The 15,386-nt window shown below is 45.1% G+C and overlaps 1 protein-coding gene and 1 pseudogene across 2 annotated transcripts; one reads left to right on the forward strand and one right to left on the reverse strand.

The window, feature by feature from the left end:
• The first annotated feature begins 34 nt into the window (after positions 1–34).
• Positions 35–1,788, forward strand: LOC309523328 (anaphase-promoting complex subunit CDC26-like). Its single transcript, XM_082207132.1, has 2 exons — positions 35–268; positions 1,357–1,788. The coding sequence occupies exons 1-2, from the start codon at positions 188–190 to the stop codon at positions 1,528–1,530; spliced, it is 255 nt and encodes an 84-aa protein (XP_082063258.1). The 5' UTR covers positions 35–187; the 3' UTR covers positions 1,531–1,788.
• A 4,291-nt stretch (positions 1,789–6,079) lies between these two features.
• Positions 6,080–6,881, reverse strand: LOC309523233 (barrier-to-autointegration factor pseudogene; annotated as a pseudogene). Its single transcript has one exon. The product of its transcript is annotated as a barrier-to-autointegration factor pseudogene (transcript).
• Between the last annotated feature and the right edge of the window lie 8,505 nt (positions 6,882–15,386).

A 15,386-nucleotide genomic window follows, 5' to 3' on the forward strand; every position in this document is an offset into this window, starting at 1 on the left:
TAGCTTCCCTGGAGCTCCATGGTTATGCGGAGCGAGACCTTCCAGGTTGCTGGCTGGCGACGTGGGGCGTGGTGGGATCGAGCCTCTGGCGTCGGCGTCTGTACGAGAGGTGCAGGTGAAGAAAAGAGCGGGGAGCTGCTGCGCACGCGCGAGAGAGCCGCGGTGTGGGGAAAGGTCTGCTTGCAAGATGCTGCGGCGGAAACCGACGCGGCTTGAATTGAAGCTGGACGACATCGAGGAGTTCGACGGCGCCCGCAAGGAACTCGAGGTGGGTGGGTGAGTGGTTGGTTGGTTGGTTGGTTGCGGGACGGCAAGGCGCTCCTTGCCCACCTTTCTTCGGTGTTGGTGTTGTTGTTTGCGCACTCTGCACATGCTTAGAGATTCTCTTGGCCTTGCTTTCTCTTTTCTTTTTTAAAAACCTGTTTCTCCTCACAAGGGGAGTAGCCATCCTGTTTGTTATTGAGCTGCCCGGCCCGGTCTTCTCTCTCCCACTCAGGAGGGTACCGAGTATAGTAAACAGGCGGTGAGGTAGAGCCACCCGCTGGAGTTGGGCGCAGTCCCCCCCCCCCCCCACTGTTCTTACTTGGGTGGAACATGCACAAACAAGCTTATAAAATTATGCACAGTACGGAGAAAGAACACTGGCTCCTCAGGGCTGCCATTTGCTTGTTTTAATAAAAGGTTGTTGGCTGGGGGAAAGGTCGCAGCTCAGTGTCAAAGGATTTTCTTTGCATTGAGAAGGCCCCAGGTTCAATTGTGAGTATCCCCAAGTAAGTCTGGAAGAGGCTTCCTGCCTGAAACCGTGGAGAAGTGCTGCCAAACAGGGTGGACAATACTGAGCTAAGTGGATCCAATGGTCTGACTCTGTAAAAGGCAGCTTCCTGTGTTTTGTTCGATGACCATAAGCTCAGCTGTAAAGCATTTCGTTTGCATGCAGAAGCTCCCAAGTTCAGTCTCCCAGGTAGGGCTGGGAGACTCCCTGCCTGAAATCCTGCAATATTGTTGTTAGAGTAGACAATACTGAACAAGATGAAACAATGGTCAAATTTGGTATAAAATGGCTACTTGTATTCCTGTGCAAGAAGGTGTGTTTGTGCGTACACAGTAGCAGATCTAAATGCCAAATTATGCTTGAGGTTGCCTCCATGTTAGCCCCCTGCACTCACGAGTAAAGGTGTTTGGCCCCTTTCTGTGGCAGAACCTTTTGACAGCTTGCAATGTCTTAAATCTGAAAGCAAAGAATCGGATTCATTACAGCTATATTTGAAAAAGAAAACATGTCATGGGCGGAGGAGGCACATATGTGATTGTCCTGGAGAAGTTTTCTTTAATTATGCTTCCCATTTGTTTCCACAGAGTCGTAGGAAGCGCGAGGAGGTGGACATGGTGGGAGCCAGCGATGCTGAGTGTGCGCTGGGACTCAGCACTGATCATAAGAGCCGGGAGCAGATGATACATGACCGGATTGGCTACAAACCCCAGCCCAAACCAAACAACCGTTCATCTCAGTTTGGGAACTTTGAGTTCTAGAGCCCAAAGGGTGGACAGTGGCAGTGCCTGGTACCTGTGAGCTTTGGAAGAAAGCAGGAATTTGTTTCAAGAGCCCAACAAACTCTGTTTAGAAATAGCAGAAGAGACTGAGCTTCTCTCCTCTAGGTTTTAAATGGAGTTCCTCCTCCAAGCAGAGCAAGTCTTGCTTTCCCTACAAAGATGGGATCTTCCTTACTTGATGGTTTCTTTTGTGCAACCTTGCTAGGCTGCCGTGCTTAATAAAATATTTGTTTTTAACTTTGCATGCTTCATTGTATAAACATAGATGGACATTTTTACTTGTGAAAGAGACCTTGAGCCTTGCTGACGGGTGCAGCAACAGAAGTGAAATTGAGCATTTTTTATTTTTTACTTTGAGGTGGTTGTAGAGTGGGTTTATTTACAACTGAGAGGCCCTAGATTATTAGTGGAAGAGCAGAGACTGGATATGCAGAAGGTCCCAGGCTGAACTGCTGACATCGCCAGTTAAAAATGCTTCTGAGTTGCCAGCCTGGGAAATGACCATTTGCTGCCTGTATCCCTGGAGTAGACAAGGAGTGTGGAAGCTGTGGCCCTCCAGACAGTGCTGAATCATAGCTCTCATCCTCCCTGACCACTGAAATAGGGTGGCTGAGGTTGATGGGAATTAGGAGTTCACCATTGTCTGGTGGACAGTGGCAGAATTTCGCCTACTTTAGAGTGGACTGTACTGAGTTAAGTGGACAAAAAGTCTGACTTCAAAGCAAAATGGATTTGGGGGGCAACCACACTATATTCCTCATCTTTCTCACACGAAGATGGAGTTGACCACGGTTATGATCAATATGGTTTTATTTTCGGGGTGAAACAAGGTACCAAGATCTACTTGTTACAGAGATGCTCCAAAGGTGCAGGAGATGTTACTTAGTGTTTGAGGATTCCCCCTCCCCTTTTGTCTTGGGAAGAAGGCATTCTGTCTAAAGCTGCTGCATACTGACAAATTAATCTTCCTGCAAAACAGTATGCCACAAGAGGCTGCCTTATAAGTCCATGGGTTTCAATAAAACATCTGCTCCTGCCTTTTGTGCTTGAATTCTGTGTGATCCATTCATAAGCAATGGGCTGTAGCCAATGCTAGTCCTACTCAGAGTAGATACACTGAAATTAATGAACGAGACTAACTTGGGTCCATTAGTTTATTTGGGTTTAGTGATTAGAACAAGCGTTAGCTGGTAATGGTTTTCTGCAAAGAATTCTGGGAGCTGCCGTTTGTTAAGGGTGCTGAGAGGAGTTGTTTTAGTTAACACAGCTGATTTTTGGTTCTTGCCAATAAACTGAGTAGCATAAAAATTATAGCGGGGATCAAATACTGGAGAGAAATCACAAAAATACAGTGGTGCCTCGCAAGACAAAATTAATTCGTTCCGCGAGTTTTTTCGTCTAGCGAATTTTTCGTCTTGCGAAGCACGAAATCCCATAGGAATGCATTGAAATTCAATTAATGCGTTCCTATGGTCAAAAAAAGTCCAAACAAAGCCAAATTTGGTACAAGAGTTTATTAAGTGCTCTTTAAAGTCACACATACTGTAAAGAGCATTTCAAAAATTGAAGGAACAATAAATTAAGTTTCTAAACATGACAGAAAAACATTTAAAAATCAACAAAGTGTACAGTACATTTTCTAAGACTCTGGGGGACAACTCGAAGAAGGTTCCTCTTCCACTCTTTGCTTCTTGCTGAAGAACCTGTCCATGGTCTGCTGCTTCATCCGCCTTTTCAGCACCTCACTGAAAGGCGACATGACCCTCGTATCAAAAGTGTTCACAAGGTCATGTGCCTTGTGCTTGTCAGGGTGGTGCCGCTGTGCAAAAGCCTGCACATCCTTCCACTTCAGGCAAATGTCCCTCAGTTATTTGGAGTACAGCCGTTCCTCAGTTGCTTCCTCCTCTTCCAGCGAGGCCTGCTCTTGCGCAGCCTCTGCCTGCAGTTCGACCCGCTCCTGGGTGGTCAGCTCGTGGTCGTGCTCCTCCACCAGCTCGCTGATATCCTCCTCTGTGACCTCCAGGCCCATGGTTCTCCCCAAGGCAACAATGTCCTGCACCACTGTTGACTCTGGTGCATCAGAGTCACTTGGTGCCACACAGTCCGGCCACAGGCTGCACCAAGCGCAATTCAAATTTCTCTGGCTGATCCCGTTCCAGGCCGTGGTGATCATCTTCAAGCAGGTGACGATGTCGAAGTGGTCCTTCCAGAATTCCCGCAGGGTGATGGTGGTGCAATCAGTCACCTCGAAGCATCGCCTGAAAAGCTCCTTGGTGTAGAGCTTTTTGAAATTGGCGATGACCTGCTGATCCATCGGCTGGAGCAGTGGCGTGGTGTTAGGCGGCAGGAACATGATGCTGATGAAGCTGAACTCCTCCAACAAGTCCTCCTCAAGGCCTTTAGGATGAGCAGGAGCATTGTCCATCAGAAGCAAAGCCTTCAGCAGCAGGTCGTTGTCCAGCAGGTACTGTCTGACAGCAGGGCCAAAAGCAAGATTGACCCAGTCCACAAACAGCACACGTGTGACCCAAGCCTTACTGTTGGATCGCCACATGACACTCAGCTGCTCCTTGTTGACCTTGTGTTTCTTGAAGGCCCGTGGGTTCTCCGAGTGGTACACCAGCAGGGGCTTGATCTTCAGGTCGCCGCTTGCGTTGGCACAGAAGAGCAGGGTCAGACGGTCCTTCATGGGCTTGTGGCCAGGCAACTTGGCCTCCTCCTGTGTGATGAAAGTCCTTTTGGGCATCCTCTTCCAAAACAGCCCGGTCTCGTCGCAGTTGAAGACCTGCTGTGGAACGTAGCCCTCCATCTTCACAACCTCCAGGAACTCCGCTGCAAAGTCTTCAGCCGCAGAAACATCAGAACTGGCAGCCTCTCCATGCCTGACCACGCTGTGGATTCCAGATCTTGTCTTGAACCGGTCAAACCAGCCTCTGCTTGCCTTGAAGACTTCTGGCTCGCCTGAGGTTCCTGGCTGCTCCTGGACGAGGTCTGCGTGCAAGGCCTTGGCCTTCTCACAAATGACGGCCTCAGTCACTGTGTCCCCTGCACGCTGCTTCTCTTCTAACCAGATGAGCAGCAACTTCTCCACCTCCTCCAGAAGAGCTGGGCGGTTCTTCACGATCCTGGTGACTCCCTTGGCTGCATCAGTCGCAAGGATCTTCTCCCTCATCTTCAGGATGGTCCCGATGGTCGATGGATTCCTCCCGTACTCCCTGGCGAGGTCTGTCACACGCATTCCACCGTCGTGCTTCCGGATGATCTCCTTCTTCATTCCAGCGTAACCTTCGCCTTCTTCCCCTCGCCGGCCTCTGCAGCAGCAGTCTTCTTGGGTCCCATGGCAGCACAGCTACCTTCGCAAACCCAAAATAAAAATAAAAATCAGTGCTTCACTTCCAAAAAATTCAAAAGCACCCAGCCACCCACCACACAGAAATTCAAACCCAGAACCAAGTCCTTGAATTCCAAACACCCCAACCCAAAATCCAAAACCCCCCCAAAAAGTTTTAAAAGTTTAACTTACCGAATGGCTGCAAAAGAAGTTTTGGAAAAGCTTCAAAAATCACCAAAGTCTTCAAAAACCTCAACTGTTCCCCCAGCCCCTCCCCAACTGTTGCAAACCCCTCCCCAACTGTTAAAAAAAAGCCGAGTGGCCCAATGGTCACAGAAAATCATAAAAATGCAGAAAAAAACCACACAAGCTTCCAGATTATTGCAAACCCCTCCTCAACTGTTCCCCCAGGCACCCACCACACAGAAATTCAAACCCAGAATTTTTTTTAAAAAAAACAGCCGAGTGGCCCAATGGTAACAGAAAATCATAAAAATGCAGAAAAAAACCACACAAGCTTCCAGATTATTGCAAACCCCTCAACTGTTCCCCCAGCCACCCACCACACAGAAATTCAAACCCAGATATTTTTTTTAAAAAAACAGCAGAGTGGCCCAATGGTAACAGAAAATCAGAAAAATGCAGAAAAAAACCACACAAGCTTCGAGATTCTTGCAAACCCCTCCTCAACTGTTCCCCCAGCCACCCACCACACAGAAATTCAAACCCAGATTAAAAAAAAACACAAAAAACCAGCAGAGTGGCCCAATGGTCACAAAAAATGCAGGAAAAAACCACAAGCTTCCAGATTCTTACAAACCCCTCCCCAACACCAAGTCCTTGAATTCCAAACACCCCAACCCAAAATCCAACCCCCCCCAAAAAAGTTTTAAAAGTTTAACTTACCAAATGGCTGCAAAAGAAGTTTTGGGAAAGCTTCAAAAATCAGCAAAGTCTTCAAAAACCTCAAAAAAGGCTCCTCGAAGTCAAGTCGCAACTGCACCTCTTCAAGCAATGCACCCTGGGTATTAACGGTTTTAAGAAAAAGGAAACAAACTTGCAAGGCGTTTTTGTCTTGCGAAGCAAGCCCATAGGGAAATTCGTCTTGCGAAGCAGCTCAAAAACCGCAAAACCCTTTCGTCTAGCGAGTTTTTCGTCTTGCGAGGCATTCGTCTTGCGGGGCACCACTGTAATAATCCTAATAACATCTTTTATCTTCAGAATTGACGGGTAAATCTCAGTCTAATTGGAGCTCAAACAAAGGTAGTAGGGGAACTTCCATTATTGTTAGCAGGCAGGTCTGGTTCTGGAGTTGGGTGGCCTAACAGTGAGGGGGGGGTGCTATTAAAGCCACGTAAAAAACAACGACCTACTTGATGTTTAGAACATTTGATGTTTCTCAATCCTCTCCCTGGAGGAAAAAAGATTCAGTTACATTAAAAGGCAGCCGTGGCTTCCCCCTACCCCACCCCAGTGTTGGGAGCAATAGCCCTCAGCAGCTTGTGTAGATGTTGGAAGGTTTATAAGAAGTAGGTGCTGAGAGAGATGGGGAGGAACAATCTCTATTCAACTACAAAAGCCCTCACAGCATCCACCAGGCTTTGGCCAACAATCACAAGAAAGCATCACACCATTCCTTCAGGCAGCCATAACAGTCTCTGGATTGCTTGGCGTTGGCACCGCATGTGTCCTTCAGCCACTCGCAGAAGAGGTCCTTCAGCACTAAGAACTGTCCCAGAACCACGTACACCTTGTCAAAGCCTTTGTCTTCCAGCTTCCTGCCAAGTACATCTCCAATGCCAGCTAAAGTACCAAGAGACTTGTCCCCCATGGGCTCAGCCATGAAGTCCTGATGCTTCTGACTGGTGTTCATGTTGCCTGCAGCTCTGCCTGCTCTCTCGCCTCAACCACTGCTCCCACCAAAGGGTGCTGAGAGTTGTTAGAAGACCCACTAGTCTCTTCACAGAGCTACAATTCCCAGAGTTCCCTGTGAAGAGGGATTGATAAACTGCTCTGGGAGCAGAAAAGGGGTTCTCAGCTGTAATGGGTATGGGGTTGCTCGTGCGTAAGTTGCCGCCTCTCCTGGTTATGTTGCCTTGTTAAACCTTTCTGTCTGGACAGCCCTTCAATTCGTGGCTGCCTCAGTCGTTAGCAGAATCCGTCAGTGGGCGTTTCTTAAATCTTTTCCAACATAAAAGTTGTTTGACACCCAGTCTCCTCCTACTCTCTCTGCATGGAAGTCTTCTGCGCAGGGTGGGCGTGGGTAGCGGAGGACCCGTGCTCTCCCCACTGGTGTCCGGTGAAGAGTCCTGGAGCCCTCTCGCCGATTCCCCCATCAGCCCCTCTATATCCCTGGTGTTGCGCTGATTTGCTTCCCCATCTGCGGAGCTGCCTCTCTCCCTGCTGGGCCCTTCTCCAGCAGCATTTGAGAGCCTTCCCTCCGCCTCTAGCTCCGATGTCAGTTCCCTGACACCAGCCCTCTTAGCAAATCAGTTCCCAGGATTCTTTGAGGGAAGCCATGGATATTTAAAACAATAGTGTTTTAAATGTGTTTTGTGAATGTGGCCAGTATACAGGTGAAACTCGGAAAATTAGAATATTGTGGAAAAGTTCATTTATTTCAGGAATTCGGCTTAAAAGGTGAGAGCTGGACCATAAAGAAGGCTGATCGCTGAAGAATGGATGCTTTTGAATTCTGGTGCTGGAGGAGACTCTTGAGAGTCCCATGGACTGCAAGAAGATCAAACCTCTCCATTCTTAAGGAACCAGTTACAGATAGGTAGCCGTGTTGGTCTGCCATAGTCAAAATAAAAAAATTCCTTCCAGTAGCACCTTAAAGACCAACTAGCACACGAAAACTCATACCAAGAACTAACTTAGTTGGTCTTTAAGGTGCTACTGGAAGGAATTTTTTTATTCTTAAGGAAATCAGCCCTGAGTGCTCACTGGAAGGACAGATCCTGAAGCTGAGGCTCCAATACTTTGGCCACCTCATGAGAAGAGAAGACTCCCTGGAAAAGACCCTGATGTTGGGAAAGATGGAGGGCACAAGGAGAAAGGGACGACAGAGAACGAGATGGTTGGACAGTGTTCTCGAAGCTACCAGCATGAGTTTGACCAAACTGCGGGAGGCAGTGGAAGACAGGAATGCCTGGCGTGCTCTGGTCCAGGGGGTCACGAAGAGCCGGACATGACTAAACGACTAAACAACAACAATATATGAGATAGACTCATGACATGCAAAGCGAGATATGTCAAGCCTTTATTAGTTATCATTGTGATGATTAGAATATTAAATGAAATCAGCAAAATAAGGACTGCAAATAGAGCAAATCTCTTTTCTGATAAGAACAGCTTTTGCATCTCATTTGGAAACCAAGGACCCAGAGTCTGGAGGAAGAATGGGGAGGGACACAATGCCAGATGCTTGAAGTCCAGTGTGACGTTTCCACAGTCTGTGTTGATTGGGGGAGCCATGTCATCAAGCTGGTGTTGGTCCACTGTGCTTCATTAAGTCCAGGGTCAATGCAGCAGTCTACCAGGAGATTTTGGAGCACTTCATTCTTCCTTCCGCAGACCAGCTTCATGGGGATGCTGACTTATTTTCCAGCTGGACTTGGCACCTGCCCACACTGCCAAAAGTACCAAAACCTGGTTCAGTGCCCATGGGATTACTGTGCTTGATTGGCCAGCAAATTCGCCTGACCTGAACCCCATAGAGAATCTATGGGGCACTGCCAAGAGACAGATGAGAGACATAAGACCGAGCAATGCAGAAGAGCTGAAGGCTGCTATTGAAGCATCCTGGTCTTTCATAACACCTCAGCAGTGCCACAGGCTGATAGCATCCATGCCAGGCCGCATTGAGACAGTAATTGATGCAAAAGGGGCCCAAACCAAGTACTAAGTACATATGCATGCTTCTACTTTGCTCTATTTGCAGTCCTTGTTTTGCTGATTTTATTTAATATTCTAATTTCCTGAGATTGTTAATTTGGGGTTTTCATCAGCTGTACGCCATGATCATCACAATTATAACAAATAAAGGCTTGACATATCTCGCTTTGCATGTCATGAGTCTATCTCATATTAGTTTCACCTTTTAAGTTGAATTATTGAAATAAATGAACTTTTCCACGATATTCTAATTTCCGAGTTTCACCTGTATATAAGGAGGCAGCATCAAACTATCTCCTGCATGTGGTTCTGAAAAATGTTTTGACACCGAAATGCATGAAAGATGCTGGCCTTAAAAAAGAAGAAGACGACACTAGCTTCATGGTACTGCTAGGTGCCATGCAGGGTGCTTTGAAACATTTCACACACGTCCACAATTTCTATAAAATACATTCTGCTTTATTAGTTACATACACAGACTGTTCATCTGTACTTATATAATGTTATCAGATGCGCAATCTCAAACTGGATTTAATGCACATCTGCCATAGAATACTTTGCTAGAACAGAGAGACAAGTCTGAAAATATATTGAAAGGCACCATTGTTTATTGGGCACAGTGGGGTATACAGCACCAGCAACACAATTCTTTAGCAAGTAAAATGAGGCCCCTGTTGGCTTTTTTTTTTTTTGCAGTATAGTAACGCTGCAGAGAGCTTGCTGGGGAGACCATGCATTAAAAAGGGACTCAAAAATAACTTAAAGGTTTTAATAAGAAAAACAAAAACTCCATTTACACTAAATACATCAACAAACCAGACCCAACCACCAACCCATCCCCCAGGGTAATGGGAGAGCTAGGTGCTGCTCCTTATATACTCTACCCAGATGCTGACACACCTTAATCAAATACAACTCAGCAGCACCTGCTATGTTTCAAAGCTGTAAAGCTGGGTCTCATTATCTTGCTCTGGCCCTTGCTCTGGCCCCTTAAAGACATACACATGGAGTGGAACAATGATGAACCTTTACATTTAAAGAAACCATTCAACATTTCCCCTGCGGTTCATCATTGTGGAACAAAAACAAAGCATACTTTGTACATGTTTTTCATGTGTAACCTTTGGAAGTGCTTTAGTAAAAATGTCCGCAATTTGATTGTCACCTGGAACATATTTAAATACAACCATTTCATCAGCAATTAGTTTCTTTACAAATTCTAAACGTAATCTTAAGACTCTAGTGCGCTGCGTATTGGTCTCTGAACAGAGGATAGCAAGTCCACTCTGGGAATCAAGGTAAACTTTTACTGGTAGTGTTACTTGCATCTGTAGGTCTGCAAACACTTGCAGATACCATTCTACATCACGAGTGGCCTGAACGCATGCACATAATTCACTCTCTGTTGTGGAGAGACAAATAATGGTTTGTGTCTGGGACTTCCATTCAAATGGACAACCGTTGTAACAAAACACCATACCAGACACACCCCTGCAATTATTTTGTTCTACTGCATGAGATGCATCGCAGAAAATTTCAAAACCTTTGTCAATACTTGTTGTAAACTGCAACCTATAATGTTTGGTATGTTTAAGGTACATTACCACTCTCTTAAGAGCAGAGAAACATTGCGTAGTGGGCTTTTCCACATTGTGATGCATCTTTTAACAAAAGCTTAACTGTTTCATATTTTACACTTGGTGAATAACACAAATCATAATCTTCTCCTGGAATTTGTTGAAAACCCTTAGCAACTAGTCTTGCCTTGTACCTTACATCTTCATTTTTGTCATTCATTTTAATTCTATAAACCCATTTTGAATCAATAAGTCTCATATTTGGGGTTTGTGGTACAAGTGACCAAGTGTTATGCTCTTTTAAAGAAGCTATCTCAGAGTTCATAGCTTTATACCAATTTACAGCTTGGTGCTTAGGTAAATTCTGATCATTGTAGCCTTTTGGCTCAAAAACCACCTTATTGGCATACACAGTATTAAAATGTTCATCTGCAAAACGTTGTGGCTTCTGCCTCTTTCTATCTGAACGTCTCAGTCCGGAAGGAGAGTCAGACTCCTCAGACTTAATGGGACTAAGTGAACTACTAGTTTCAGGTTGTAAATCATCATTGTCAGACTGAAGAGATGCCTGTAGGCTAAAGCTCACGGTCAGAAAACTCAAGAGAATCTAACCTCCCCTCAGGTGCCTGTGACTTTAAATCAAACAAATTATCAGATTCAACAGGCTTTTTGTCTTTCCCCATTAATTCAGAAGCACCATTTCCTGCTGCTGCTTCTTCCTCTTCTTCCTCAGTATCATTTATACCATCAGTATCTTGGAAAACAGCAACCCCATTCCAATTTACAGTTTGCATCATGCTTCTGGTAATATGAAATTTGCCAGTTGCTAGTATGTAAATTCTGTACGCCCCCTGCTGGTAGCCCATTAATTTTCCCTGAACACTACGTTCACCCAATTTCTGCTTAGCGGGATAATGCATAATTACATCTGAACCCCAAATGCGTAGGTATTTCAGATTAGGGCATTTTTTAAACAGCTTCTCATAGCGGGTGACATCTAAACCAGAATGATAACTGCGATTTCTAACATAACAAAAGGCATGGAGCGCTTCAGCCCAAAAGACTTTGGGCAGATTAGCATCGTGCAGATAAGTTTTAACCCCTGCCTGCAAGTCACGCTGCACAACTTCAACAAGCCCATTTTGCCAGGGACTTTGGGGGCAAGATAACTCATGAGTAGTCCCCTGCGCTTCCAGGAATTTCTCAAAATCCTCAGAAACAAATTCCCCGCCCCGGTCAGAAAACAGGTTCTTAATAGGTTTGTTAAAGTGCGTTTTTACCCAGTTGCAAAAAACCTTGTACTTCTCAAATGCTTGGGACTTCTCAGCTATTGCATAAGTCCAACAGTATCTACTATACTGGTCTATGAGGGTAAGCCAGTACTTAGAGCCTCCTAATGATGGTGGGAGTGGCCCAACTAAATCACGATGCACACGCTCAAATGGCTCAGTTACTTTCCTATCTGAGCACCTACCCTTGCGTGCAACCTTAATCTTATTCTTGCAACAGGATAGACACTGCATAAAGAATTTACATGGTTTTAAGTTGAGGCCATTGACAATATTCTTTGTCTTAATTACATCAGCAAAATTCAGGTGTCCCAGAATTCTGTGCGCCTCGTGGACACACCCAGAATGTGGTCTTACATTCCTCAACCCCTGGCTTGACTGTGCTGCTCTGCAATTTATAGGCGATTGGGAGTAGATGCGAAAATACAGTCTATATAAACCATCAGAGTCCCGGGCCTACAATAGACGTTTGTTCCCTTCAAAAAACCTCACACATTGACTTTAAAAAACCCACAGTTATGCCTTGACGAGCAAAACACCTTACTGATAATAAATTGTCCACTGACGGGCAGTAAATGCAGTTCGCTATTGTAATGTTTAAAGAGTCAAGTTTAACAGTACCCCTGCCAAGCGACTGCAGGACTTGTGAATTGGCTAGATGTACATTACCAATTTCCTCTTCGAAAGAAATAAACAAGCTTCGATCATTGCAAATGTGCTGAGATGCTCCTGATTCGATAACAAAAGACTTCCACTTGGCATCTTTAATTCTTTTACGATCTTTAGTCCGAGCGTGAAAAGCTCGCGGCTCGTTTCTGTCTCTACTATACGATGCTGGCTGCTGGGCTGACGACTGTGACTGACGAACAGAAACAGGCTTGGGAGTACTTTGCTTTCTTTTGGATCTGCAGTCCTTTGCAAAATGTCCTTGCTTATTGCAGAACCAACAACGCTTTGCAGCTTTAAATGCAGTTGTATCACCACAGGTTTGCATATGGCGTTCCTCATTCTTTCTGGAAACAGCAGTGCTTATGGCACAAGCCTCCCTTCTATCCAACTCGCCCATTAATCTTGCCGTTACCCCTTCCACAGTTAATTGTGCTGGTGGAACGGCAGATATCTGGCTAGCTATACCATCAAAGTCCTCATTAAGGGAACATACAATGATAAAAATATACTGAATATCAGGTATCTCCATGTCCCTTCGAATTAATTCGCCGCGTATTGCCTCCAGACGTCTCAAGTGTGCTGCCAAATCACCACCAGGCTGCAACTTCATCTGGTACAACTGCTTGAAAAACGTCAATGCAGACGCTGACTCTTTTCTAACATGCACTGCTGCAAGACTGTCCCACATTTCTTTGGCAGTTTTCTTATTCCTTATATAGACTACTTGCTGGTCGCTGACTGCCAAATTAATTATCGCCCTGGCTTTTGCATCTCCTTTCGACCAAGCATTAGTTACAGGGTTAGGAGGGTCATCAGTTACATAGGTCCATACTTCTCTAGAGGTCAAAAGTGCCTCCACCCGAAAAGACCATAAACTATAGTTCTCATCTGTTAGCTGTGGGAAGACCAGAGCCTTCTCAGCTTCAGGAACCCGGTCAACCATTCTGGAACTCTTCCAGACCCACAAAAACTACGCTAACAGGAGAAGGAGTTTTCAAACCTTTCTCAGAGTCCAAAAATATTCAGTCATCCACTCAGCAGCTGGGCCCATAACCAAAGATGTTGGCTTTTTTTTTTTCTTCAGTATGGTAGCGCTGCAGAGAGCTTGCTGGGGAGACCATGCATTAAAAAGGGACTCAAAAATAACTTAAAGAAGGTTTTAATAAGAAAAACAAAAACTCCATTTACACTAAATACATCAACAAACCAGACCCAACCACCAACCCATCCCCCAGGGTAATGGGAGAGCTAGGTGCTGCTCCTTATATACTCTACCCAGATGCTGACACACCTTAATCAAATACAACTCAGCAGCATCTGCTATGTTTCACAGCTGTAAAGCTGGGTCTCGTTATCTTGCTCTGGCCCTTGCTCTGGCCCCTTAAAGACATACACATGGAGTGGAACAAATGATGAACCTTTACATTTAAAGAAACCATTCAGCAGCCCCAACTGCACCATATGTTTAAAGCAATATCACATTGCTTTAAGCAGTCATGATTTCCCCAAAGAATTTTGGGAACTTCAATTTGTTATGGGTGCCGCAGTTGTTAGGAAACCCCTAGTCCTCTGATAGCTACAATTCCCTGAGTGGTTTAACAGTCAATCCTTTTACCATGGGAACTTTGGGAATTGTAACTCTGTGAGGGGAAAAGGGAGTTTCCTAGCAATTCTCAGTACCCTTAACTGAGGTTCACAGGATTCTTTGAGAAGCCATGACTGTTCAAAGGGGGCAACTGGCAAGTTGAAGGCTCAGAGGTGGGAGGAAGCTGGAGGCCTCAAGTACACCCAGACCTTTATTGCAACTTCTCATGAGAACATTGCGGATCTTCACTCTCAAGAGGTACCACACTTCCACCAAAGGCACCCCACTCACAGAACATGCCAAGCAGTACTTGCCTGGGCAAACATGGGTTTGTGGGCTGATGGGAGGGAAGCAAGCAGAGAAACAGAAGCAGGCAGAAGAAAAAGGCTGGAATGTGGCTGCCGCCAAGCATGTATTGCTGAAAACACATGTTAAATGCACATAAGATGCAAATTGCTTGTTTTGTTTTGCTTCCGGTTATACATAAGATCGAAGCCAAGATTAGCCACACTAGAAGAGACTGGTTTCCTCCCATCTATATAAAATGAAAGTTTAAGTCTCCTAAAGCTGAGAGCACATCGATACTAGTTAGGGCAGAGGTGGGGAAATCTGTGGCCTTGCAGATGTTGGGACTCCAGCTCCCATCAGCCCTAAGCACCACGGCCCCTGGTCAGAAATGATGGGAACTTTTGTGCAGCAGTACCTGGTGGGCCCAAAGGTTCCCCATCCCTGTACTCTAGTATGAGCATCTTGCCTGTAAAGGGATGATTCAGAGGTTGGAAGCTGCTTGCACCTAGCTCAGTTACCTGCCATCTACTATAGACTTTCACCTTTTCAAGTGACTTAGTGTATAGTGAAATGTTAAAAACACATAAAACACAACAACATAGACCTGGGGAAGCCATTTGACTGTGACATTTAAACTAGGACACAGTTTGTTTGCTTCATGCTAAAGACAGACTGCATGCAGAAATTCTGTAATAACCTTGCATCTCACTTTATAAAGTTACTAACTTTACTTACACAGTATTATTCATTTGGGGCACGTAGTGATCTTGGATGAAAAGAATCACCCACACTCAAAGCAATTTACAAAAAAAAAAAGACAACTTGAAGGAAATGGCTATCTAAATTCTACTCTTTTGTTGCCTCCAAAGTCAATTTTTGCAGAAGTCTAAAGCAGAAAAGTGGGTATGATTTTTATATGCAGGGACTGAAAACCAAGCCTGCTCAAGAAGGGTTGCACATGCCTTCTAAAGAAATTATGCCAAAGAAATCAATCCAGAATATTTCCATTACTGGTAATGGAGGGATAGACCTTCAGTCTTAAGTGTTTTATTTCAATTAGGACTCAATGAATGCGGTTTCAGGGAAGAGCTTAGGCAAATTATTTTTAAAAAGCCTCTCTTATTATATGCTAAGCAACATAACAACATATTAAATGACCAACAGTTAAATGATACACTGCTTTCATTTTTAGCTTCCAA

Source organism: Podarcis vaucheri, assembly GCF_965113315.1.
Source record: "Podarcis vaucheri genome assembly, chromosome: W".
Lineage (NCBI taxonomy): Eukaryota > Metazoa > Chordata > Lepidosauria > Squamata > Lacertidae > Podarcis > Podarcis vaucheri.

Bases quoted from the DNA above. Each gene is read 5' to 3' on its own strand.
- LOC309523328 (XM_082207132.1), top strand. From the start codon at position 188: ATGCTGCGGCGGAAACCGACGCGGCTTGAATTGAAGCTGGACGACATC. The intron at 269-1,356 runs GTGGGTGGGTGA...TTGTTTCCACAG, and splicing joins GCGCCCGCAAGGAACTCGAG to AGTCGTAGGAAGCGCGAGGA.